Below are 27,173 nucleotides of genomic sequence, written 5' to 3'. Positions count from 1 at the left end.
CTTCCTCGTGGTTTCCATATCATTGATCAGCTTTCGTTTTGCTGCTACAGTCATCTTCAGAACCATGATTGTCATTGTTACTTGTTCATATTTCTAGTTTGACACGGAAGTCTTATGCAAAGAGCATGTGCAGGACATAACAGAGCAAGTGAGAGAGATTTGCAATTTAGTCCCTGGAGCTCCATGGCATTGCACTATGATATATATATATATATATATATATATATATATATATATATATATATATATATATATATATAATTGCCTTTGTTAGCACACTCTATAGTGACTGCTTGCAAGATCTGATCCAGAGGAAGGCATACACCGTACACTGTAACAGCTAGCCAAATTGGCAAGGAGGCATTACTATTTTTTTCACCAGCGACATTTATTTGTAGCATTTGGATATTTGGCTATCGTCCAGCGGAAACACTAGTCATATGCATGTTGACTCGACCAGTGATAGAGAATTAAGCTATGGCAATCAAAACGAACAGTACCAACAGTTCAAGCAGACAGGCAAAAAGTACTGTGTCCACTAATTTCACTGGTGTAGATGAAGATTTAAGCTAAGCCAGATCCAACCATTGAGATGAACAATAGAAACACTTCAAACAGACAGGCAAACCATGTCAGTGAGCAAGAGGCTTGGCCAGTTCATATCATTCTTGATAGACTATGTATGATACACTATTGAAAATTATATCAAATACGTACACCAGAGTCATTTCTAGGTTCTGATCGAAAAGCACAGCTTTACTACTTTGAGGGCATGGATATGTGCAGTCACAGTGGTGCAGTGAAATGGATAGAATTAAGACTTCCAACATGGCATCTTTGAAACAACTTATCTTTTCACAAGAGGCAGCCAAATATCTAGTAGCAAAATTGTCTTCAAACCTTTCCATCACTCACCTAGCTTAATCGAAAAACCCAACGTTGTCGCAGTTCTCATAACAAAGTAAGAGCAGGTTAAAGATTCTCCAAAAATCTACTAGAGACAATTAAAATGACGAACTGTCCCATGCCACACACTCATAATACCTTTCTACTTCATTGACAAACAGAAAATTTAAAGTCATTCAAACCATCGATGTCTTTTGACTTGATATTCACAATCATCATGTTGGCAGAGGTCATGTATTGTGCTTTAAGTACAGACCTGTTGCTGATGCTGTCAGCAAGAATACCTAACACTGTTTGAGACAGGCAGTTCGGCAGCTGCATTTGGACAAGAATATATAAATGCAGTTGCAAGTCAAACATGATCTTTCAACTTTAGAACACATTCTTGCAGACAGGTCAGTTACTCCAAACTGCCACGACATTCGTTAAGGTGCATGCCAATGATGGAGGCAAAGCATTTTTACAAGATATGAGTCAGCTGTCAAAAAGGTATATCCCAATGAAGAAGAACTGCATGATCAGTGTCCACAACTACGTCCAGCTAAGATGGAAAGACTCTCTGATAATATCCCATTTGTCCTAGCATGCAATTGTCACTCCAATAACGGTCAGAACCCACCAAGAAACTCAGCAAAGTGATGAACTAGCTAGTTTATTGCTATTCAACTGCTAGTCGTGACAACCCTAACACCGATGCTCTATCCTTGGCTGTATATTGCTCCACTTCAACTGGAGCAATATACCTCTAAGAGCCATAAGGACATTGAGCAAGATTACTGAAACCCTCGTCCTCTGCATTCATGACACTCAGCAATATCCTTCGTGACTGCTCTTTCTTTGGCATAGGTAAAGCAGTTGAACATTTGCCTTTCTTACAGACGGCTGTGCCAGCAAGAGACAAGCACTAAAGTTATCATGGCCACAAGCACAACTGCATCTTTGTGTATTCCATTTCTTGTAGAGTATGTGGCAATGGCTATGGAGTATCAAATCTTTAGTTTCAAACAATGACAGAAATTTATGCATGCTGCTCACAAAACGTCTAGTTTAAGCCAATTCAGAAGAAGCCTCGAATAAGTCCAGTCTACTGAGCTGTTCTTGTTTTCATCTTTGAAAGATGATATTATGTTTTGTTCTACTTCTCCCATCAAGTGTAATCATATTTTATCTGGTCGACCATATGGAGGTGTTGCCTTGCTGTGGCATAAATGAGATAAATATTTAATTGCTTCTGCAAAAACTGCTTGTGGTCATATGGTTACTGTGCGATTATGTTGTTGCGCTGGAATACTATTTCAATTTACATGCCTACAGAGTATTGTGACTCTGAAGCTTTGATTTCGATATGGAACTCGGATATCTGAATGAGATATTGGACACATAAGTATATATGATGCATTGGTAGTCTTGGGTGAATTTGATGCTAATCTTCGTAAAGCTGTTGATGTCTTTCTTAAACAATCTTATTTCTGTGGGTTTGTCTGATCCCCAAATGGCCAGTAGTTTGTTTACTGGCATAGTGCTGATTTTCTAAGAAGTCGTGGATCGACTATGCATGTCTATGTTTCTAAATCTTTGTTTGATAGTAGTTCATTCGACTTTGAGATAAGAGATTGGTATGAGTATGTGTTCTGATCACTGGCCAATCTTCTGCATGGTGTAGTGACATTATGGTTGATGAGGTGAAGAGATGGTTGGATCGAAGACCAGAAAGAAAGACTGTTGTGGAGAGAGGCTTGTTCTGATTCAGATATAGGCAGTGTTTGGAAATGGAATTTGGTTATTGCTGCTGAGGCAGTTGTATGTAATGGCCCTGGTTCGTGTAATCACAACGAGGTTATACAGTCGTATTTTGATGCTGTGGTTAGTTTAATGATGAAGGCAAGCAAGAGGTGTTGACCTATAGGGAGACAAAGTAATGCAATGGTGTTGGGATGGGACTCTGGACTTAATTAAATTGTTAAAAGGCAATGCTAGGGCAAGGTATAAGTAAGTTATGGCAATCTGCAGATAAACCATGGTGTGGTGAGTAGTTTGATTCAATGAATTAATACTTCTAGAAGATTATTCAAGTTGAAATTGAAGAGAACAAAATGAAGAGAGAGAAATATTTTGTGAAAGTTGTCTAAGGATATTAAGGAAGGGTACCATTCAAGATTTTGGAGTAAGATTTATGGTGGTTTACATCATAGTACGGTAAGTCAACACCATTGACGAGGATTGGTGAGGCATCGTCTGCGGAGGACATTCTGAAAGTATGGAAATATCACTTTAGTGCTAGTGAGTCGTCTGAGAGTGTGAAAGATGACCGTATGGTATTTGAGGAAATGCTGGATAATGTTATGGGTGGTTTGATTGCGAATACATTGGTGTTCGGTGGACATTCATCCCATTGAAGTAGAAAAGACGTTTGTGCGTTTGAAATCACCAGGTCCTGATGATATGTGTACTGGTGTTAGAAATCATCAGGTTCTATTCTGTCTATGTACATGACCGTGACTTTTACTGTTTTCCTCAGACATTCTTTTGTACCTATAACTAGTCAGCTCTTGATGTCTTAATTACATCATACCGATTGTCAAAGACAAGAGGGTAATAATCATGATCCTGACAATTAGAGAGGCATTGCAGTATCTCTGTTGTATTGAAAGTGTTTGAGCACGTTCTTCTTTACAGACTTAAGGGTCTTTGGAATTCAGGTAAGGAACAATTTGGTTTTAAGAAAGGGAACAGCTGTTCAGATTGTTCATTGTTTCCAGACAGACAAAACATTCCAGAACGACATTCCCTTTATTTTACTTTTAGTGGGTTGGAAAGATTCACTAATGATGTCTGGCTTTGGTTCCTAGTATCTAAATCTTGTTTCTATTACTTTTTATACAATCCCTACATCTATTTCTTTTTAAAATTGTAGTAGAAATTAGACTAGGGTAAGTACGTGACTGAGAGTGAACACTGAACGCATTATTTGCCTTGAAAAAGTCTCTCAAAGTCCAAATATAATATTGGTTTTTTTAAATTTTGCTGATTTTAGGCAACAGTATTTTACACACTAAAGGAAATGTAAAAGAAGACGACTGACCTGCTCTTTAGCTAAATACGCACAACGCTATATGGTGCGCGTGCGCATGTGTAATGGGAACCCATTCCCTGTTTCTGAGGAAAGTTCCCATGTATATTGTCAACGGCAGTCTCACTTTTGACTGCATCTATTTGACGCGCTGTCGTCAGCTGGACTGAGTTGCCAATTATTTGTGGTAACATAATACCATATAAGATGAAACATTGGCGGGAATATAATTTGGCCGTTTGCTAACCTAGTGAGGGACAAAGCATATTGATGGATTTTATTTTGACTTTTGGATATCATTGTTTGTTAACTGATATATGTCTTACCATAAGTGGTGTCGATGTGTTTGTGATTGTCAGGCCTGTCTGTGTTTGTGGCTCACATTTCCCTATGTTACTATGTTGTTTTTCCTATGCATGGTCTTCCTAAGCACAACAGACGGCAAGCTACCATCTTGCCGATTCACGTGCCTGATTGAGGACGTCATTATGCCACATATAAAATGTTGCTCAACTGCTGTTTAATTAATTATCTCTCTGTTTTCATTTAGTATATACAGAGAAAAAAATTGCAAAAAGGCCGCGTTTTAATATTCAATTTTTACAAAATTAGACGAATAAATAGATTGAATCAATTTGCATCATAAATTATATATACCCTAAGATACAATCAACAAATAAAACACAAATATTTTAATTAACATTTAATTTAGACCAAACTAAATATTTAAGTAAACATTGACATAATTGAACAAAGTTGCTTGCAATTTATAATATTTTATTGCATTGAAACCGAAATTGATCAAAGATTGAGGATGCTGATTTTTCTAATGCCGTCAATTTTTCTAACCTAGAAATACTAAAATTAAAAGCAACTTATGTGAAATCTTTAATTTTTAATTCACTTATTCAAACGTATGGTGAAATATAACAGTCGCAGCCAGCCTTCTTTGCTTGTTTGCATTGCTGGTCGTCGTTGAAAAGAAGTTGTTTTTCTTTTCTAGTAAACCTCAGCATCATTACATCGGCGTAGAGTCAGCTAATTGCGCATTCGGAAAAAGTCTATGTTTGCGCAAATACAAATTAATATATGTTAATGCATGGTAGGGAGACAGTATACAGTTTATTGATCGAGCTCAATAAACTGGATATCGTCGACCCTACCATGCATTAACCTATTTGTTGCATGTCTAACATCCTACTGTAGTTAAAATTCATAGATTATTCAAGTTGAATTAGAGTGGTTGTGTATTGCAATGACAGCTAAAGTTTTATGTCAACCAACCACATTTTGACAGCTGTGAAGTGTTCTTGATGTGCACTTCAGTCCCATAAGGCCACGTGCTCAAAAGTATTAGTACAGTATCCACGTGTTTTGCCAGCGTGATGTCGGATCAGAAAGAAGACCATAATAATGACCAGGACGACGACTTTCAGCCGCCAACAAAGATGAGACGCATTGGTTCCAAAAAGCTTACCATTAGTACTAGCCAGCTTGACAGCAGATTTGCTGAAAAGAGAATACGGACAAAGTACAGGAGTACAGCAAGGGTACGATTTGCAAAAACACGACTGCCTGCAACAGTTGGGTGATGTGAATATTTGAAGGTACCGACAGACAGACTCTCTCAACGAAGGATTCACAACTAGATGCAGCAAAACCACAGACGGATTGTCAAAAAGTCTGTTACATTTTCGTTGAGCACAGATCCGAAAATCATAATGGTGGACTAAGTGATTTACGGCATCCAAACAAAAAAGTCACAAGGTAAATTATAGTGAAGCTCCAACGTGACTCTGTAAGGTAATAGCATTTTGTGATTTGTGGTTTATGAGATACGCTAATGAAGAAGCTGGTGACCGTTGCCACGTAAAGATTTTGGATCTCTACATCTAAGTTGCCAGCAGGATTTTCTCGAGAAGCCTTCTATTTTAAACATTTGTTATCTACACCTTCATTTGGTCCTTGGTATTCAAAGCAAGTAATCGGTCATAACACTTTGGCTACAATGATGAAAGTGATGACAGCTGAAGCTGATCTTCCAGTTGGAACCAACCACGCTCTTCGAGCTACTAGTGCGACAAGGCTGTTTCAAGCGGGAGTTTCTGAACATGTCATTGAAGGCGGAACCGGCCACAAAACCCTGCAAGCACCGAGACAATACCAAGAGCCATCTGAATTGCAGCAAATGGCAGCGTGCAAAGTTTTGGATAATGGCCATGCACAGAGAGATTACACTGACGCAAAAGTCAAGAAGTCCGGAGAGACAACGGAACAGGCCGATGAGCTGAAAGTAGTCCAGGTTGAACAGCCGTCTGAAACGGGAAGAGAGAATCCGGCGCCATTTGTTATTTCTGACTGCGTCGTAACAAACTGTAGTACTGTGAACATTATTATTGGTAAAGAATAAGCTTGTAATCTAAAATAGGTATGCCCATGTATTGATTGCTAGTTGGTTTTGGTTTTTGCTATTTTTTGGTTAAGTCAGTTGTGTTTTATGTCAGTAAGCAGTATACAGATATTGACTGGTCAATAAACGTTTATTGACCGGTAAATATACAACGTGAGGTTGGGTTGCTATGGTAGGAGTGTAATATAACGAGAAAAGAATCCTAGCAACGGTGGAATAAACACCCAAACATGAAACAAAAATATTAAATAAATTTGCACAAGTATATTCCAAGTGTGGAGAAAGCGTACTAGCAACAAAACGCTGCAAAACGACGAATGTGGTTTAGCAAGCCGGAGCGTGGGCTTAATGTTGCACTCATGTCACGCATGTCTTATAATAATTATTTTATGAAATTTTAGCTTCTAAACTGCTTGAAAGGTTTACCATTTGAGAACGTGTCATACTCAAGCTTACAGGCAGTTTTTGAATGCCGACCTCATTACGAAAACCAAACGTACATACACTACTAAACTGACGGTACACTGTACGCCGCTGCTTTGCATGTGATGCTCCCCATCAATACTTCTATTGCAGTAATGCTAAAAACGTGCTAAAACATAGTGAAGGCGTGCTAGACTAAAAGTATACGTGTCAGTAATACCCAAACCCATAGTTCTGTGCACACCACGTCTCTAAAAAGCCAAAAACATCAATCACTGTCCGATAAATCTCCCAGTAGCCGACTCGCTCTATAGGAACTGCCTATGTCTTCTGGTTGGCGAACGCTCGTGGGCATAGAAGTCGAGGTTTCGTTCCGGTCGCACGTCGTTGACGGACAAAGCCAATCATCCCGTTCCTGTCCAATCGTCGACGTTCTCGATGAGCCGCACGTATCCTCCTCTTGCCGTCGCCTCGCCTCAGACGAAGAACACGTATCCTGCTCCTGCCGAGGACTCTTCTCGAACAAAGCAACCGAATCGTGATGCTGTCTTCGACGCTTCTTACACCGACTGCTCGTGCTGTTCTCTTGACGTTGTCGACTGACTCTGTCGGTATCGTCCTGGCTGTGGCTCGTTCTAAACGAACTAGATGCCTCACCGGCGAGCGCGTCCGGAGCACTAAATCTTCTTTGGTGAGAATGAACGTCGTCGAGTTTGACGACTGGTGATAAGCCGTGAAATGGACTAAACGACGAAACGAGCGAAGAGTATGGAGAGAGAGAAGAAGACGGGTGGTGGTAATGGGAAAATGGAGAATCCATAAGACCGGAGAATTGAGGAATGTAGTCACTAACGAGAGAGGAAGGAAACGCAGGCTCCGCATCTAGTAAACAAAATCACACAGCTCTAGATACGTGCACGACATGTACAACTAAAGGTTTACAGACTTACGCGAGAAATTTGGCGAGACCGACTGCAATGATTCGGGAAAAGTTTTGATGCCATCGCTTGTCTCTTGGGCACGAAATGCTTTCGCATAAGGATTATTGTCGATCTTGAGACGGGTGATCTAACAAGAACATCAAATAGGAACAGATATCAACAGATTCGAATGCGACTGACAGACTTCTTTGTTCTGATATGACGTAACGCTAATGAAATGACACAGAGGCAGTTGTCGGACGAAAACACGTTCGAACGTTCCGTCGCCGTCAGACAATTTGAAAATGGCTACTTGCGGCTCGTACTTGTGCATCGAATGAAGAACAACCTAAACGGACAAAAACATCGTCACAGTTAATTAACGAGACCGACGGGTTACGCCATCATGACTGAATGAATATATTGATGTCGCACATAGTGCAAGTCCCTCTCGGGGCTCATACACAAGCACACATGTACGCACAGTACACGTAAAACTATGACGTACACAGAGAGCCCAATGCAACAACCAATCTACAATCATTTCACTCACATGAGTAGGTTTACGACAATCCTTGTCGTTTGTCAATTTGGCCGCTTTGAACGAGATAACTTGTTTCATCCAATGTTTTCCAGTAGCAGGACTTTCTGGATGCACGAATGACGGGTCTTGGTCAGGAAACGCGGCGTCAGACTGCTGACTGGATACCCATTGCGATTTGATAAATTTGTATCGGCGGCGGTCATTGCAGGCAAACTCCAACACAACTTTGTACACACTGTCTTTCTCCAGGTTAGTCACAGACACGACGATAAGCGGGAACAGTTGTCTAGTTAAGAAAAACAGTTGACGGCTATTAAACGACATCGTCACCCTTGCACATGGCCAGGCTGAAATGCTGCTGTCTTACCTCCCCGATTTGGTAATTATCATTTCGGTGCCAATTTTAGAAAACTTCTGCCACAGTTCGAATTCCTTTAGAACCACTTCGATGCACGTTCCGCTGCTCCATCCTTCGTCCAACGAACTGGAATTCGAACTGAACGCGTTCGTCACCGGAGGAACGACCACCGCCGTCGTCGTCGATGCTGCCGCTGCAGATGTCGAAGGTCTATAGCCAATCGGACGTGAAGAATGAAAAGGATTGTAGTGAAAGTGACGGGAGCAGGCATCGAATAGAAGTAGCCGGGAAAAGGAGAAAGAGAGGTGGGAGACACGAGAGGATGGAAGGGAGGTCGCTCTTGTCCATTGGCTAACGACGACGACCTCGGATACTGAAATCGACCGAATGTCGAGTAGTGGTAACCACCACGTAAATGACGAAATTCGTTATCCAGTTTGAAACGTTGAGAAAGACGAAAACCGAGTCGACGAGAACAGTGAACGATTGAAAGTGAGCACGTGGAGAGTGCACATGGTTCAAGTAAAATTCGAAACGGTGAGCTGTGATTGGGTGAACTCACGGATGTTAGCTAATTGCGGCGCGTAGTCGCCTCAACGTGCCGTTAACGTCAGTGTAGTGCCGTCTTCACAAGTCCAACGCGGAACGCAACATGGCACTAGAAATAAGTGCTAATTGCCATCGCCACTGCATTGACAATGAGCTGCAACTACAATCGTGTAACACGTGACTATTACAGCACGTGGTCGGCTCTGACTTGTCATTTGTTCTGAGAGACCGCGCTCGTGACACATCCATGTTGAGACAATAGGACAGATTGGTGTCATTTCAATCATCACTGATTACAGTGACATGCTTATTCAGTTAATTATATCTGACAGTTACCGCACGGCCTGGAGATGTCATTTATAAAAGACCGCTAAAGACAATACGTGATAATTCCAATAAACTCTGACTCCAAGACATGCTCGTTGTGACAACTATAAGCCTGTCACAGGTGAGTTAATTCACACATGGAAATGTGAAGATGTCATTTTTAGTAAAAGCTGCTCTCTCACACATCAACTATACAACAGCAACTATTTCGCACATTGATCTAACTAAGTCATGATCAAGTGGACTTGCTGACACTTGGTACAGTCTACCCTACTGAAAAATTCTAAGATTTAGGAAAATTTTTGTTTTCCCTCACAACCGCTGCATGAATCTGTGAGAGCATACTGTCAAGCTAAGAATAATTAGGTTCTAGATTACTCGTTTGCGCGCGTTCACACACACACACACACACACACACACACACACACACACACACACACACGCCATGTGTATAACTGCCAGTGATCTGGTCACACTGTCCTCATCCAAGAGGGAAGCTAGGAAGTTTGCATTTTCTTTCGCTTGTAAAAGAACAGCAGAGGAACAGTGTGACGTTTCAAGTCTCAAGGCCATTACATACATACTGGAAAGAGCTCCTGTCTGACAGTTATGCGGTGCCCATGATGACAGTTGTGGCATCTAAAACCAGGTCTGCACTTGAAGCATCGCAAACATTGTATTGTCCACAGTGGAACAAGCAGCAATCATGTTAGTCAAAGCTGGATGCTCAGTTGAGGTGTCTAGATCAGGAACTGGTTGTGACAACACTGTTTGAGTTGGCATTAGTTGTGGCTGATCAACAGGTACACACTTGTGCACAGATAAATCTTCTGCACTCTTAACTTAAACCATCTCTGGCATACTGAGCATTGCCGTGCACTAAACTGTTCATGAACAAGAAGCTGGCAAATCGCAAAGCATTTGTGACGACTAGACACACACACACACACACACACACACACACACACACACACACACACACACACACACACACACACACACACACACAACACACACACACACACACACACACACACACACACACACACACACACACACACACACACACACACTTCCTCCTCTTCCTGCATTGCTGCCTTAATTAATAAAGAACCGTCAAGCTATCCCTCCAAAGAGAAACAAAGTCAAAGAACTAAAACTAGATAGTATTAGTCAGAAAGACTCTTGTGAACTGTATATCCGCCTCGGCTCAGAAACCATCGTTTGCACAGAGACTGGATGGTACATTGGACTGTGCCTCAATGTTTGTGGACCTGTTTCTCGCGTTCTGCTCTACACTTGTGAAGTTTTCTATCACTGTCTCATCAGAAACGGCGTAAGCAGTGTTAACATTGTATTTGCAGAGCAGGTTGTTCTGATCTTGCCGACTCAAGAGCTGTATAGTAAGCCTACGCCTGACATCTTTCTACCCCTTCCTTGGCCGACCCTGTGGTGTTGAGGCATCCAGCTAAAAAAGCATATCTTTGGGAACCGCTAATTTGCATTCTGGCAAGATGGCTGAGCCACTCTAATTGGCGTTTAGTCGGCTTTGTGTTATAGTTTCAGGGTGTCCCCATCACTGTCTGATTAGCTTCAATGTAGATGTTTGGACCATTGCTCTTTGGTGGAAAAACATAAATTGTACCTGTGTCTATCTATCTAATAACAAGACCTATTCTACAGTCTTCAGCGTGACCTGCCTCAGCATCTAACCGAGCAGTTTTGATTCAACATCAACAAGCAATCTGACGTTCCATGAAGCTGTAAATCAGTGACTGTACAAGTCTCTCTCGTCTTTGACTTTATTCTTTGTGCAGTGGGTGAAACCCGGGAGGTTTGCAAGGCCTCTGTGAGAAAACAAGTAAGAGATGGGCCAAGACACTCTATCGCACGGCACCCTGGTCTCAAACCCATTCCGGTTCTTACTTGCTGGTGTCATTTTCTACTCTAACAGACTTGATAACATACTTTCTTCTGACAATGCAGAATATGATAATATTGCACGCTGTATCACCATAAGCGCTTACATTTGGTAAATTAATAGCAAGATTTTTTGAAACAAAAAAGAAATTTGGTACATGTACTGTCAGACAGTAAATTTACAGCAGTGGGTAAAAGATTTTGCTCTCAAAATAAGGAGTCAGCAAAGAAACGAAAAATGAGTAGACGATTCTCATCTGCAAGAATTACTTCTTCAGTAGGTACGGCAAATAAGTTTAAGTTGTAATCTTCCCAGTAAAGATCAGAACTGAAGTTATCACTTCAACAATTATGTTTAGACATACAAAAGATCATGGAAAATAGAGGTCGACTCGAAAAAAGAATTCGGCTGTCTGGTCTAACATTTAGAGGGCAAATGCCCACCGATGGAAACTGTCTATTTCATGCAGTAGCAGACCGACTGCAGCGAGTTGATTCCAACAACAAGCTCAGCCACAGTGAACTGTGTGACCTAGCAGTAACTTGTCTTAGAGATTACCAATTTGTTGTAAGTCATTACCAATGTTCTTCCATCAGTGTTGGATGGCATGTATTAATCAAGTTGTTGAAGCAGGATTCGGTTGGTCAACCTCTAGACATGGCCTATTTTGTAGCTGGCAGAGATTGGAAAAGCTACTTAGATAATCTTGCTCAAAATAGGACATGGGGTGATCACCTTGCAGTGATGGCACTAGGAACATCATTATCCCATGACATTCGAATAGTTAGCAGTGTATCTGGCACTGATGACCATTTTGATATCATCATCGAACCAAATGACCACAAAGCACGTCATGAGGCACCTCTAATTCTGGGACACTATGCCAAGAATCACTATGAGAGTCTCAGTATTTGTGATGGTACTTGTCTAATGCTGAATTTTGATAGCTAACTAAACACTTAAACAAAAATTCTGTTTTGTTCCAATAGCTGGTGAGAAGATTGTTGGCATATCCAGGTATATTAAATATCACATTAAAGGAGCATTCCGGACAACTGCACATCTGATGGCGTGCAAAAACTGCTTCACTTGGCGGACAAAATTCTTGAAACAGCCCCCGTCAGTTTTTATGTTTTTAAACGTTCTAAATGTACATCTGCCGGGTTTGCTCTGAGATAGTGTCCAGATACCCAACTTGGTTAGTATATATTTCCTGTTAGTAGAGCGAAGGCAGAGCCAGCAGCTAGCGCATAACTCCGGAATGCTCCTTTAATTAATTAAAGACATCCAAATAACAATTTTGTTCAGTAATTCAAGTGAGAGTACAGAGAAATACACTGCTCTTGGAAGATCAAATGCAGCGCCATCGCAAATGTCACAGACCATACATACTGCAGACAAACTCTCTGTCTGTCTTTGCCCTACACTCCACCAAACGATGTCATAATTGGCAATACAATTATCTCAATGGAACAGGAACACCATGCCAGTGGTCCAAAGTGACTGTTTTTGACGAGAGAACAACAAGAGCAGGTAGAACTTTCAAAGATAAGACCAAAATTACACTTCAAATAATTTCTAGGTGGATGAAATCTGGGAAGGCACAGCACCAAACAGTGTTGTTGCCTACGGTGATGATGGCCAGGAGTTGAGAGCTGCAGAATTGTGTAGTCTGTGCCCAAACAACAGGGTGAATGATAAAGTAAGAAATTAATTAAGTAATTTATGCATGGCTTTGTTGCTATGGTGAGCAACACAACAGAAATGGGTGGTGTTGCCAGGTTATCAGTGCTTTTCTTCAAAAAATTACAATATCATTATGCCATCAGGTAAAATGATTAGTCACTGCAGTAATTGAAAAATATTGAAATAGCTGGTATCGCAGGGATTTCGAGTATTCTCATATAATGCTTTTCTCTACATGTCCCTGAGTTTGTGTCGTGATGACAATAGACCACTTTGGTGGAAATGGCATAAAGTAGACTTTCTGATCTCTGTTGCCATTCCCTTTAATTTTTGTATACGTTGACTTTTAGATAACACTTCTGCGACAGGACGTCAAATATTTTCAGTATGACGCTGTTACTATACCAGTTCAGCTTCCTGGTCACTGGACAATTGTGGTAAACTTCATTATTTGTACACATGACAGAAAATTCATACACTTGCTACCTTGTAGGTTCTGGACATCAAGAGAGCTGAGATCAAGTACCTTGATTCATTTCAACCAAACCAAACCAATTATACAGTTGTAGCACGCATTCGATATAGCGTTGCAATGAACTTACCTAACTTGTGCTAATTATTGACACAAAACCCTTGTTTGACAGAGAGTTCTTACGATGTGAAGCAGCAAAATGGAAGTTCAGTGTATCGAGCAAGTGGCCTTGCATAGCCGAATTCTCTCTAAGAGTTAGCATATATAAATTTGTTGCTTTTGGAAGACTTACATTTTCTGTTATACATAGGATTTCCCAATTCAAACCAATAAAGCAGATTGTGGTGTTTTCATATGTATGGTAAGTAGTTCCAATGCTATGAAGATACACCTCTTGTCTGTATGCTTAACTTTCTACAACAGCATGCACTCCATCAAATGATGAGGCTCTCATACAACTTCAAAGAAGTATGTTGTTCATGTGTTTCGCACACTACAAACAGCCTAATTTTCTTCACTACATTTTCAGTATTAATGCCACATGTCATTAGCAAGATCATGGATTTGCAACATAATTTGTCTCAAGAAAGATTCACACTGGTACAAAATAATTGTTGTGGACATATACCCCACTGACACTAGCAACTTTCAAACCAAGCCAGGACGCTTTATCAGTTATTCTTAGATGGTTCCGTATATCAGTGGCAAACTGGTCTTCTTCTTTTTACACTAACTGACAAATTCACACAGAAAACCCTGCCCATCAGTACACTGGCCCAGTTTGAAAGTTGCTAGTGCAAATGGAGCAATTAATAACCTACATAATTATATAACCACACACACACACACACACACACACACACACACACACACACACACACACACACACACACACACACACACACACACCTGCATGAACTTTGAACCTTGAATGTACAGCTCTTGGAAACTGACTTCAACTGCAAGTAAAACACAACCAGACAACAACAGTAAGTAAAGTGTATCACTACAATTTTTAGATAGTACAATAGATTCCCTGGATGTCTTGATAGGTGATGTAGAAATTATAGATGACAAATCAACAGAGATTCGCCAAGAAGTCTGTCGCAGAAGAATGGTTGGTTAATTTAGCAATATGTATTGTCTTTTGCAACATACAACATCAATCTGTGTGCAGATATTTTACTTGTACATGATGATGTCAGTGACAATCATAACTGGTTAGTCAGTATATAGTTATATGATGTGTTGCAATTATGTATGGTACTTACAGTGTAACACCACAAGAAGAAAGTTACAAGTATTATCAGTTCTGTTAGTTGATGTCATATGATCATGTTTTCACTTAGTGTGATTCAAACAGGTTGTTCCGCTGCCGGATAAAGACATCAGTACTCATGCTCTCAATATAGTGACAGCATACAGTTACATCAACGAGTAAAAGCTACAGACTTCAAAGGTGGTGACACAAGAATCAAGGAAATCGATGAAGAAACTTTGGAACGTGACCTGTTTAACACTTCTCTATTGCGGTTATGTCAAACAGGGGCAACCTTTGAAGAATGGAAGGCAGAAGATGATGATGATACCATAGTAACTTATATTATAATTTTGTATAATTTTGTAGACATCATTTGGAATGTGTCAGTCCAACAACACACTAACAACAAGCATATTCACACATTACAAATATGGTAGACCAAACAATTTCGTCATTTGTACCTTGTTGCTATAATTTCTGAAAGGGGTCTTCACATTTTCAAAAAGAACTTGTCATTTTTATGTACACTTTTGCTCAAGTGAGTGTGAGCAACAAGATAAGAATGACAACTGACTTTCTGTCACTTTGCTGCTGAGCACTATTATATATATATATATATATATATATATATATATATATATATATATATATATATATATAGTCAAATCAATGATTAAATGTTTATTGTTATTTCATTGCAGCTCAGAGAACATCCAATAGAAGGAGAGTGCTGGCTTAGTATTGACCTACGTGTTGCTCTGTGGATGGATTACAGATGCTTTGTCAACAAGCCTCATTTAAAAACTGTGGGTGATTTTGTGCTTGTTACAAACAACCTGCACATTGACTTCAACAACTTTGCTGCAAAACATACAATGCCTGACATGTACCTTGTACCTGCAGCAGCTTTGCTCAGGTATTGGTGCAGGTGCGGGCAACAATACCAAACTCCTATTTATACATATGGGAAACAATACATTTACCTTAGCAGCTCTCAACTAGATGATCTGTGTGCTTGGATACGTGACATGAAGGAACAATTCTATAAGCATGGTAGACATATCTTTTATGGGTTACACTGACTATATTAATGTCATGTTGTCTGTTCATTGAATGTAATCATGAAGTCAGCCCAAGACTCATAAGCACCATTTCAGGTTTAATACAACTCCTGTTGCATATCGTTGACAGCAAACTTGACATCGTGAAGTTCTAAAGTATCTATCGATAACCAAGTTGACATGCTGTTGCCGGTATAGATCATTCTGTTAACCTTCAGTGCTTTGGGAACGGCATGCTTAGACATTGATTAATATCTGGACTTAATTTTATGTTATCACAACCTGTAGCACTTACAGCCAACAGTGTTTTCAGAATACTTCATAAACTCTATTCTTGAGCCACATAGGTCTACTTTCAAAGAAAGGTATCTTTGGCACTTGTATAATGTGTTGAATGTATATGCATATACATACATCTATTGTGCATACTGTACACCCAAATGGGAAGCACCAACAGCCACTGCCAACTATAGGTAGATAATATTCTATAAACAGCACAGGGATACAGTGGAGTTTGCTATAGCAAACCTCAATGTAATTAATCCTTGATGTGATGAATTTAGTTTTGATGTCCTGAATGTGCAACAACAATCCGGATGCGTTCACTTATTACAAAATTCTAGTGTCTCCTGCAATTCATTTATCAAAATTCCACTGTATGTGAGTAACCTCTGAACAACAAAAACTTACACATACACATAAATCTACAATCACAGCTGCGAATAGTATAGTATATGTTAATTAAAAATCCTAACAGGTCGAGAGTAGTCTAGATCTCTTCCCATGATAGACAGTTTGATCTGCATCATATTGTGTAAGATGAACACAAGGGAAAAACAAAGTTTATAACCAGTGCTGTACCGATGTTGCCCCAATCTAATAACTGGCTTCATTTGCATAATCGATTGACAGATCGGGATAACTGCATGCAAAATATTTAATACAATATATTTTGTACTGTAGATAGAGTAACTATCATCTGGCATTCTAGAATCCATAATAAGTCAAAGAGAGGTGTACAAAATACAAGTAGAAATGGTCCTCACTTCTCTCAAACATAATTTCCTATGAAATTGTTTCACCAGAAAGATTTTTCGTAAAAAATTTGTCTACAAAGAAATATTTATCAATTATGTCCCACAAAAGCAAACATAGACATGGACATTTTAACATAGAGACAACTTAAACCATACCAAACTGTTCAGGAAATAACCTGTGTAATAATTATGCCTTTACTCAGTCTCATATTGCAAAACATTAAAAATTTGTGATGTAGATTGCTATTATATTAGTTAACAACTGAACAATGCTAATATACAAAATATTTAACATCCACATCACTGAACACCAGCAACAACAGCATTCTTAATATTAGTGTCTCATAGCATTTCATGTTATACATCACCGAAAAACATTCAATCATATATTCAACTTCGCAATCACTATACAGTAGACAAAGCAGTCAATTGCTGCATAGAAATTTAATTGACACTAATAAAATTCAAAAAGCTATGATTGGTTTTACAAAGTTACACAACCAGGTGAGAAATACAGCTGATGCACTGCAAAAGATACAGGTACAGTACATCCATTTCCCTTTTTGTCTGGCAAAGCTTGCTCCCAGCCAAGCTTGCTTACAGCTATTTAGCTAATAAACAATTCCACTAATATATATATATATATATATATATATATATATATATATATATATATATATATGTATGTATGTATATATATATATATATATATATATATATATATATATATATATATATATATATATGTATGTATGTATATATATATATATATATATATATATATATATATATTCTTATTTCAGAGAACAATTACCAGTCCCCTGCCAAAGTTGGCAAATCCCAAAAGTCAAACTCAGTGTCAAATCGTAAACTAATTAGTGGAAATTATACTTGCAGTAGACTGAAATAAACAAACTGAAATCCGTTGCAGTAAGTTACTGACTGCCCTACTAAAAGTTATTCTGCTCTTTGCTGTGGGCTTGGACGCGATAACCTTCAAAGTGGCAAGACTGGAAGGCATCCACAAACTCTATACTAGCTATCAGATATGTAATGGCATCTGGTCTTGTCTAATAAATTAGAGTACACGTACAGTGACGAGTGGGAGTCTGATAGTGCGTGTGTGTATTGCGTTGCGTTGAGAGAGTAGTGTGTTGTTGATTAGTCTGCAGTGAGCCGTTGCTTAATAAAAAAAACGCGGAGAACCATAGAGATAGATATTAACTCTATCAACAGCAATCAATCCATAAATCAATTTACATATGCAATGATGAATACCCGGCTCCACACTTTCGTCTTGACTTGTGTATCAGCTTGGCTTACCAAGTAACGGAATATGTAGCATGTCTTCTTTAAACAGGTCCCGGATAAAACTCTACCTTGCTCGTCATTTTTACATCGCATTGTTCACTGTTTTAGTGTCAATCCTATTCATCGCTGCCATTGTTAACAATGGAAAGATCTCTGAAAGAGGGTCCCGACTAGAGTAGTAACATTCATGCGCGCGTTAGGTGTTTTTCTGTACACTGTAGCCCCATAAAGCAATAGGAGCCCCCGGAACAAATCCGCGGCGCACCGTACGTCGGAACAGGTGCGCTAGCGGATTTGTTCCGGCCGGAACAAATCCGCTAGCACACCGGCCGAGGGTTTGCACATCAAGTGCTTCTTCATTATTATTTTAATAATTTATTTTATGAAATTTTAGTTTCTAAACTGCTTGAAAGGTTTACCATTTGAGAACGTGTCATAATCAAGCTTACAGACAGTTTTGAATGCCGACCTCATTACGAAAACCAAACGTACATACACTACTAAACCGACGATACACTGTACGCCGCTGCTTTGCATGTGATGCTCCCCATCAATACTTCTATTGCAGTAATGCTAAAAACGTGCAAAAACATAGTGAAGGCGTGCTAGACTAAAAGTATACGTGTCAGTAATACCCAAACCCATAGTTCTGTGCACACCACGTCTCTAAAAAGCCAAAAACATCAATCACTGTCCGATAAATCTCCCAGTAGCCGACTCTCTCTATAGGAACTGCCTATGTCTTCTGGTTGGCGAACGCTCGTGGGCATAGAAGTCGAGGTTTCGTTCCGTTCGCACGTCGACGGACAATACCAATCATCCCGTTCCTGTCCACTCGTCGACGTTCTCGATGAGCCGCACGTATCCTCCTCTTGCCGTCGCCTCGCCTCAGACGAAGAACACGTATCCTGCTCCTGCCGAGGACTCTTCTTGAACGAAGCAACCGAATCGTGATGCTGTCTTCGACGCTTCTTACGCCGACTGCTCGTGCTGTTCTCTTGACGTTGTCGACTGACTCTGTCGGTATCGTCTTGGCTGCGGTTCATTCTAATTGAACTAGATGTCTCACCGGCGAGCGCGTCCGGAGCACTAAATCTTCTTTGGCGAGAATGAACGTCGTCGGGTTTGACGACTGGTGCTAAGCCGTGAAATGGACTAAACGAAGGAACGAGCGAAGAGTATGGAGAGAGAGAAGAAGAAGACGGGTGGTGGTAATGGCAAAATGGAGAATCCATAAGACCAGAGAATTGGGGAATGTAGTCACTAACGAGAGAGGATGGAAACGCAGGCTCCGCATCTAGTAAACAAAATCAAACAGCTCTAGATACGTGCACGACATGTACAACTGACTTACGTAAGAAATTTGGCGAGACCGACTGCAATGATTCGGGAAAAGTTTTGATGCCATCGCTCGTCTCTTGGTCACGAAATGCTTTCGCATAAGGATTATTGTCGATCTTGAGACGGGTGATCTAATGAGAACATCAAATATGAACAGATATCAATAGATTCGAATGCGACTAAAGACAGACTTCTTTGTTCTGATATGACGTAACGCTAATGAAATGACACAGAGACAGTTGTCGGACGAAAACACGTTCGAACGTTCCGTCGGCGTCAGACAATTTGAAAATGGCTACTTGCGGCTCGTACTTGTGCATCGAATGAAGAACAACCTAAAAAGACAAAAACATCGTCACAGTTAATTAACGAGACCGACGGGTTACGCAATCATGACTGAATAAGTTTAATTTATTGTTGTCGCATATAGTGCAAGTCTCACTCGGGGCTCATACACAAGCACACATGTACGCACACTACACGTAAAACTATATGACATACACAAAAAGCCCAATACAACAACCAATCCTACAATCATTTCACTCACATGAGTAGGTTTACGACAATCTCTGTCGTTTGTCAATTTGGCCGCTTTGAACGAGATAGCTTGTTTCATCCAGTGTTTTCCAGTAGCAGGACTGTCTGGATGCACGAATGACGGGTCTTGGTCAGGAAACGCGGCGTCAGACTGCTGACTGGATACCCATTGCGATTTGATAAATTTGTATCGGCGGCGGTCATTGCAGGCAAACTCTAACACAACTTTGTACACACTGTCTTTCTCCAGGTTCGTCACGGACACGACGATAAGCGGGAACAGTTGTCTAGTTAAGAAAAACAGTTAACGGCTATTAAACGACATCGTCACCCTTGCACATGGCGAGGCTGAAATGCTGCTGTCTTACCTCCCCGATTTGGTAATTATCATTTCGGTGCCAATTTTAGAAAACTTCTGCCACAGTTCGAATTCCTTTAGAACCACTTCGATGCACGTTCCGCTGCTCCATCCTTCGTCTAACGAACTGGAATTCGAACTGAACGCGTTCGTCACCGGAGGAACGGCCACCGTCGTCGTCGTCGATGCTGCTGCTGCAGATGTCGAAGGTCTATAGCAAATCGGACGTGAAGAATGAAAAGGATTGTAGTGAAAGTGACCGGGAGCAGGCATCGAATAGAAGTAGCCGGGAAAAGGAGAAAGAGAGGTGGGAGACACGAGAGGATGGAAGGGAGGTCGCTCTTGTCCATTGGCTAACGACGACCTCGGATACTGAAATCGACCGAATGTCGAGTAGTGGTAACCACCACGTAAATGACGAAATTCGTTATCCAGTTTGAAACGTAGAGAAAGACGAACACCGAGTCGACGAGAACAGTGGACGATTGAAAGTGAGCACGTGGAGAGTGCACATGGTTCAAGTAAAATTCGAAACGGTGAGCTGTGATTGGGTGAACTCACGGATGTTAGCTAATTGCGGCGCGTAGTCGCCTCAACGTGCCGTTAACGTCAGTGTAGTGCCGTCTTCACAAGTCCAACGCGGAACGCAACATGGCACTAGAAATAAGTGCTAATTACCATCGCCAGTCCATTGAGAATGAGCTGCAACTACAATCGTGTAACACGTGACTATTACAGCACGTGGTCGGCTCGAACTTGTCATTTGTTCTGAGAGACCGCGCTCGTGACACATCCACAATAGGACAGATTGGTGTCATTTCAATCATCACTGATTACAGTGACATGCTTATTCAGTTAATTATATCTGACAGTTACCGCACGGCCTGGAGATGTCATTTATAAAAGACCGCTAAAACAATACGTGATAATTCCAATAAACTCTGACTCCAAGACATGCTTGTTGTGACAACTATAAGTCTGTAACAGATGAGTTAGTACACACATGGAAACGTGAAGGTGTCATTTTTAGTAAAAGCCGCTCTCTCACACATCAACTATACAACAGCAACTATTTCGCACATTGATTTAACTAAGTCATGATCACGTGAACTTGCTGACACTTGGTATAGTCTACCCTACTGAAAAATTCTAAGATTTAGGAAAATTTTTGTTTTCCCTCACAACCGCTGCATGAATATGTGGGAGCATACTGTCAAGCTAAGAATAATTAGGTTCTAGATTTCTCGTTTGCGCGCGTTCACACACACACACACACACACACACACACACACACACACACACACACACACACACACACACACACACACACACACGCCATGTGTATAGCTGCCAGTTATCTGGTCACGCTGTCATCATCCAAGAGGGAAGCTAGGAAGTTTGCATTTTCTCTCGCTTGTAAAAGAACAGCAAAAGAACAGTAGTGACGTTTCAAGTCTCAAGGCCATTACATACATGCTGGAAAGAGCTCCTGTCTGACAGTTATGCGGTGCCCATGATGACAGTTGTGGCATCTAAAACAAGGTCTGGACTTGAAGCATCGCAAACATTGTATTGTCCACACAGTGGAACAAGCAGCAAGAATGTTAGTCAAAGCTGGATGCTTAGTTGAGGTGTCTAGATCAGGGAATGGTTGTGACAACACTGTTTGAGTTGGCGTTAGTTGTGGCTGATCAACAGGTACACACTTGTGCACAGATAAATCTTCTGCACTCTTAACTTAAACCATCTCTGGCATACTGAGCATTGCCGTGCACTAAACTGTTCATGAACAAGAAGCTGGCAAATCGCAAAGCATTTGTGGCGACTAGACACACACACACACACACACACACACACACACACACACACACACACACACACACACACACACACACACACACAAGCACACACACACACACACACACACACACACACAAACACCCACACACACAAACACACACACACGCAAGCACACACACACACACACACACACACACACACACACACACACACACACACACACACACACACACTTCCTCCTCTTCCTGCATTGCTGCTTTAATTAATAAAGAACCGTCAAGCTATCCCTTCAAAGAGAAACAAAGTCAAAGAACTAAAACTAGATAATATTAGTCAGAAAGACTCTTGTGAACTGTATATCCGCCTCGGCTCAGGAACCATCGTTTGCACAGAGACAGGATGGTACATTGGACTGTGCCTCGATGTTTGTGGACCTGTTCCTCGCGTTCTGCACTACACTTGTGAAGTTTTCTATCACTGCCTCATCAAAAACAGCGTAAGCAGTGTTGACATTGTATTTGCAGAGCAGGTTGTTCTGATCTTGCCGACTCAAGAGCTGTATAGTAAGCCTACGCCTGACATCTTTCCACCTCTTCCATGGCCGACCCTGTGGTGTTGAGGCATCCAGCTACAAAAGCATATCTTTGAGAACCGCTAATTTGCATTCTGGCAAGATGACCGAGCCACTCTAATCGGCGTTTAATCGGCTTTGTGTTATAGTTTCAGGGTGTCCCCATCACTGTCTGATTAGCTTCAATGTAGATGTTTGGACCATTGCTCTTTGGTGGAAAAACATAAATTGTACCTGTGTCTATCTATCTAATAACAAGACCTATTCTACAGTCTTCAGCGTGACCTGCCTCAGCATCTAACAGAGCAGTTTTGATTGTACCTTCAACATCAACAAGCAATCTGACGTTCCATGAAGCCGTAAATCAGTGACTGTACACTTACTCTCTCTCGTCTTTGACTTTATTCTTTGTGCAGTGGATAAAACCCAGGAGGTTTGCAAGGCCTCTGTGAGAAAACAAGTAAGAGATGGGCCAAGACACTCCATCGCACGACACCCTGGTCTCAAACCCATTCCGGTTCTTACTTGCTGGTGTCATTCTCTACTCCAACAGACTTGATATGATGAAAACTATCAGTCGTTAGAACGAGAATCAACCAAATGGGGGCAGGCAACCGCAGAGCAATTCAAACTCTGAGTGCCACTATACTACATCTGAGCCACACACACACACACACACACACACACACACACACACACACACACACACACACACACACACACACACACACACACACACACACACACACAGGTGCACACGCACGCGTGCACACACGCACGCATGCACACACGCACACACACACACACACACACACACACACACACACACACACACACACACACACACACACACTCACATTCAACACACTTGACTCTCTAAAAAGTAAGAACAATGAAAAGCCAAAAGCCAGCAAAAACAAGAACACATAAAGCAACTAAATCTTGTATACACCGCTACCTTCAAACTCACTCCTTACCCGTGTAAAGACAGCAGCAGCAGCAGAATGGCTTCAAGTCTCTCTCATTCTTCATTAGTAGTAAGTAGACTGCATATGCATGGATATAGACTACATAAAACAAAGATTCAAAGAAAGCATTTCAATAGTTAGCAATGCAATAATAACGTACACCAAAGTCTTTGTATAAATAATTACTTCTTTATCTCTTCACAGTCATACCTTCAATGACAACCAGTGTGCATCTTGATTTAGCAATTTGGTAACATTCCTATGTATATATAGAAAGTAAACATATCATTAGTATTAAAGTAATGATCTATTAATTAATGTATTATAATAATCATTATAAAGCTGCTTCATCTTGTCTTTCTAAGGTTTTACAATTGGTTAACCTGTGTTGCCTAAATGTAACCATCAACCATAAAGCTAAGATGTCCTTTGATAGCCTGATGCTAAAGTGCATTTCTTTAACTCCACAACCTAATCTGGCTGACTTTGCGGACCTCTGCCGCATTTCTTTATCTTCACAACCTACTCTGCTTGAGCTCACCCAAATTCCACAAACTAATCCAGTGAGACCGTGGATTAGTTCTCGGTGGATTAGTTTGTGCAGATAGGCATGATTATGCAATTAGTACATGCGCATGAAAATGAAGTGGAGGAGTCAGTAGCAACACATCTGTCTTGACAAAACAAACACATTTGCATCTATAGACATGCAAAAACACAAGAGTGATCCATATCACACTACTGACACAATGGGCATACTCACGTCTACTTGCATGTTCTTTATTCTACACTAATCCGATTCCACTGGAATACATACGGTTAATCCAGTAGAACTCAACCAGATTAGCTTGTGGAGTAAAGAATGTGCCCCTAAAGACATTGTTCTCGGCTTCTTGTTTGTGTTTGAAATGAAAAGGTGCAGATAAACCATTGTTTACTGTTCATTCCATAAAATGGATTGTCAATTCTCAGTTCATTATAAAAATGGTTTGAATCCCATTCAAAATACCTATTCACACCTACTTAAGCAAAACACTGGTTATTGTCTTCACTGACAAATAGGATACAAACAAAGCAAGTCTATAGACATCTGTATTCAACATACAGTACTCATACAAAAGCAGTTGATTGCAAGTGTATTTCTACTGCATATGTTTCTATTATAGCTGTACACTAATCGCTCATAAGCATGAATGTTGGTGTCTCAATCAAAGACAAGTAAATCACTACAATCAAGTATTAAAGCAAATATATGCATGCATAGCTTCACAGTGGTTTACCAACTGCTATGCATAAGTTCACAAGATACATTGAAGAAAGTACACAACTTTCCCAGAATAGAAAAAAATCACGTACAACTCTGAAGTATACATCCCTGACCATTAAATTTGAACCGATATAATTGTACCAAATAAAATATGACACTATATAACAGTGCCAGATTGTAGTGAACTAAGCAACGAGGCAAACTGCTAATCTCTTGAAGATCTCTCTTAAGGGTATCCAGGTTCATAAATACAATAACCATTGTTTCAAAATATCTGGACTTTTGCCTTGTAGGAACCTGTAACAAGCATCAGCAACTGCACCGTTACCCTTTCAAACTTTCTGGACCACCTCCTATCTATATAACATCTATCACAATCATTTAGATAAACAGGACGATAAACAATAAGATGTAAATAGTACTGTCATTTGATAAATTCATCACATTTTATAGTTAATGAGCAGCACATCTTTCAGAAGGGAGACTGGCCAAGGAGTCAATGCCATGCACTGTCATACAGATGGTTTCTGCCATTCCCAATTCAATCTGGAAATGAAATTATGAGCTTCGAAGTGCTGGCAACTAATGCACATATCACACAGGCATGCAGTGGAAAAAGACATACCGTATTACCTCACTCTCAACAACATGCCACTATAGGCGAGGTTTAGCAGAGAAGCCAATCAGTTATAACAACATGCTGTTATAAAGTGAGGGTGCTGATACTGATCGAGGTCAGTGAATATCAATCTCTCATAGCGTGCGCATCTTTAGACATGGTGTCAGGAGAACAGCCACGTGCTGATCCGGAGGAGGTAACAGAAAGGAGGACAGTCAGACAGAAGAAATAGCAGTTAATTAAGGGTCTGAAAAGCTACACCGTGGAAAATAAACGGTCAAAGTTACCGCCATTCTAATAGCGAAGTGTGATCAGAATGGCGGTAACGTCGCCAAAACTGCCAGGAATTGCACCATCCCACACGGATGCTTACAACAATGGTGTATTGTGCTAGGGCATGTATAATTATCTCAGTTTTAACGTCATGCTGGTATACCCGGGGAGGGGTAGAACGGCAGTCTGCTAACCCTCGCATCGTAACGGCATGCCGTTGAAAGTGAGGTAATACCGTAACAATATTGTACATGGCAAATGTAAACATCTCATTCATCTGCTCTTTCTCAACCACAAAGATCCCCTAGATAGAGGCCCATCCCTACGTTGTACGCTAAACTTGCAATACAAACATATGCAAGCCCAGATCCAGGAATTCTTGAAAGAGGGAGTTGACTTGGTAGCAGTTATTTATAGCATTACTAATTTTCTCTTTTCTATTATTAAATAAAATTATTTATTGCTTAAGTTGACGACTAACTTGATTGGCTAACTATGGTATACTCATATGTAATGTAATCACCTCTAGCAAAAATCTACAAATCAGCAGCATTAACTTAATTGATCGGGCCGTTACATTCTGAAATGGTCGTAGTGTGCATAGTCTTGAGATAGTCAGTCTAGAATGTTCTAGAGCCCATCTGTGGTAGCAGAAGCAGAACGTTATTGCAATCTGACCAGATAACATGCATAAAGGCAGCAGCCATCACATACAAATTTTCTTACTATATACGACTGGCTGTGAGACTCTTCACCCCCTTCAATTCCTTTCATCAATGGTGAACCACGCCTATTGGAAAAGAGGGGGTTGTAACCCCTGAACCCCCATCTGGATCCGGGCCTGATATGAGACTATCGGTATAATTGGTTGTGCAAACATACCACTCAAAAGCATTTACTACCATAACACCACAATTAGATGATCATAACATCCACAGTATACTAGTAGTATGTACAGTAAAAGATATATAGGCTAATGAATACATGTGTTCTACTCCTCAAACACTATCTAAGAACCAAACAACGACAACAAACTAACAACCAAAAACTAAGGACTAACAACAATGTCTATTCAGTGAGGCAAGCCTCACTGGTTATCAGTCTTAGAGAACTAGATTATCCCAAGTTCTCACCCAAACGCATCTACTACTACCAGCACACCATCTTCAAGATGCAGTAAACT

At 40.5% G+C, this 27,173-nt stretch overlaps 3 protein-coding genes and 1 long non-coding RNA gene across 4 annotated transcripts in view; 1 reads left to right on the top strand and 3 right to left on the bottom strand.

Annotated features, from left to right (window-relative positions):
- Nucleotides 1-5,764: 5,764 nt before the first annotated feature.
- On the top strand, nucleotides 5,765-6,495 carry LOC134191343 (uncharacterized). Its single transcript, XM_062659951.1, has one exon. It carries the CDS (start codon nucleotides 5,985-5,987, stop codon nucleotides 6,384-6,386), a length of 402 nt encoding a protein of 133 aa, XP_062515935.1. The 5' UTR covers nucleotides 5,765-5,984; the 3' UTR covers nucleotides 6,387-6,495.
- A 429-nt stretch (nucleotides 6,496-6,924) lies between these two features.
- Nucleotides 6,925-9,053, bottom strand: LOC134191125 (T-box transcription factor TBX5-like). The gene is made up of 5 exons (XM_062659699.1): nucleotides 8,641-9,053; nucleotides 8,283-8,559; nucleotides 7,935-8,078; nucleotides 7,760-7,877; nucleotides 6,925-7,691 (listed from the first exon to the last, which is right to left on the bottom strand). Exons 1-5 carry the CDS (start codon nucleotides 8,661-8,663, stop codon nucleotides 7,078-7,080), a joined length of 1,176 nt encoding a protein of 391 aa, XP_062515683.1. The 5' UTR covers nucleotides 8,664-9,053; the 3' UTR covers nucleotides 6,925-7,077.
- A 9,736-nt stretch (nucleotides 9,054-18,789) lies between these two features.
- LOC134191114 (T-box transcription factor TBX19-like) lies at nucleotides 18,790-21,259 on the bottom strand. The gene is made up of 5 exons (XM_062659683.1): nucleotides 20,503-21,259; nucleotides 20,145-20,421; nucleotides 19,789-19,932; nucleotides 19,611-19,728; nucleotides 18,790-19,553 (listed from the first exon to the last, which is right to left on the bottom strand). Exons 1-5 carry the CDS (start codon nucleotides 20,763-20,765, stop codon nucleotides 18,940-18,942), a joined length of 1,416 nt encoding a protein of 471 aa, XP_062515667.1. The 5' UTR covers nucleotides 20,766-21,259; the 3' UTR covers nucleotides 18,790-18,939.
- A 2,464-nt stretch (nucleotides 21,260-23,723) lies between these two features.
- LOC134191447 (uncharacterized) overlaps nucleotides 23,724-27,173 on the bottom strand; it is a 9,818-nt gene continuing 6,368 nt past the window's right edge. The window contains exons 2-3 of the long non-coding RNA XR_009971791.1: nucleotides 23,992-24,090; nucleotides 23,724-23,930 (exon numbers count right to left, since the gene is read on the bottom strand). This is a non-coding gene — a long non-coding RNA (uncharacterized LOC134191447). The remainder of the gene's footprint in view (nucleotides 23,931-23,991; nucleotides 24,091-27,173) is intronic.

The sequence above is a fragment of the Corticium candelabrum genome, chromosome 15 (genome assembly GCF_963422355.1).
Source record: "Corticium candelabrum chromosome 15, ooCorCand1.1, whole genome shotgun sequence".
Lineage (NCBI taxonomy): Eukaryota > Metazoa > Porifera > Homoscleromorpha > Homosclerophorida > Plakinidae > Corticium > Corticium candelabrum.
Note: the sequence above shows the minus strand (reverse complement) of the source record. Positions and strands in the feature narration are given on the sequence as shown.

What these genes read in the sequence shown, in the direction of transcription:
- LOC134191114 (XM_062659683.1), bottom strand. Translation starts at nt 20,765, where the DNA reads ATGCCTGCTCCCGGTCACTTTCACTACAATCCTTTTCATTCTTCACGT. An exon ending in ATAATTACCAAATCGGGGAG is followed by an intron (nt 20,422 to 20,502) that starts GTAAGACAGCAG and finishes TTTCTTAACTAG; the next exon opens with ACAACTGTTCCCGCTTATCG. An exon ending in ATTGTCGTAAACCTACTCAT is followed by an intron (nt 19,933 to 20,144) that starts GTGAGTGAAATG and finishes TTGTCTTTTTAG; the next exon opens with GTTGTTCTTCATTCGATGCA.
- LOC134191343 (XM_062659951.1), top strand. Translation starts at nt 5,985, where the DNA reads ATGATGAAAGTGATGACAGCTGAAGCTGATCTTCCAGTTGGAACCAAC.
- LOC134191125 (XM_062659699.1), bottom strand. Translation starts at nt 8,663, where the DNA reads ATGATAATTACCAAATCGGGGAG. An exon ending in ATTGTCGTAAACCTACTCAT is followed by an intron (nt 8,079 to 8,282) that starts GTGAGTGAAATG and finishes TTGTCCGTTTAG; the next exon opens with GTTGTTCTTCATTCGATGCA. An exon ending in GGTCTCGCCAAATTTCTCGC is followed by an intron (nt 7,692 to 7,759) that starts GTAAGTCTGTAA and finishes TTTGTTTACTAG; the next exon opens with ATGCGGAGCCTGCGTTTCCT.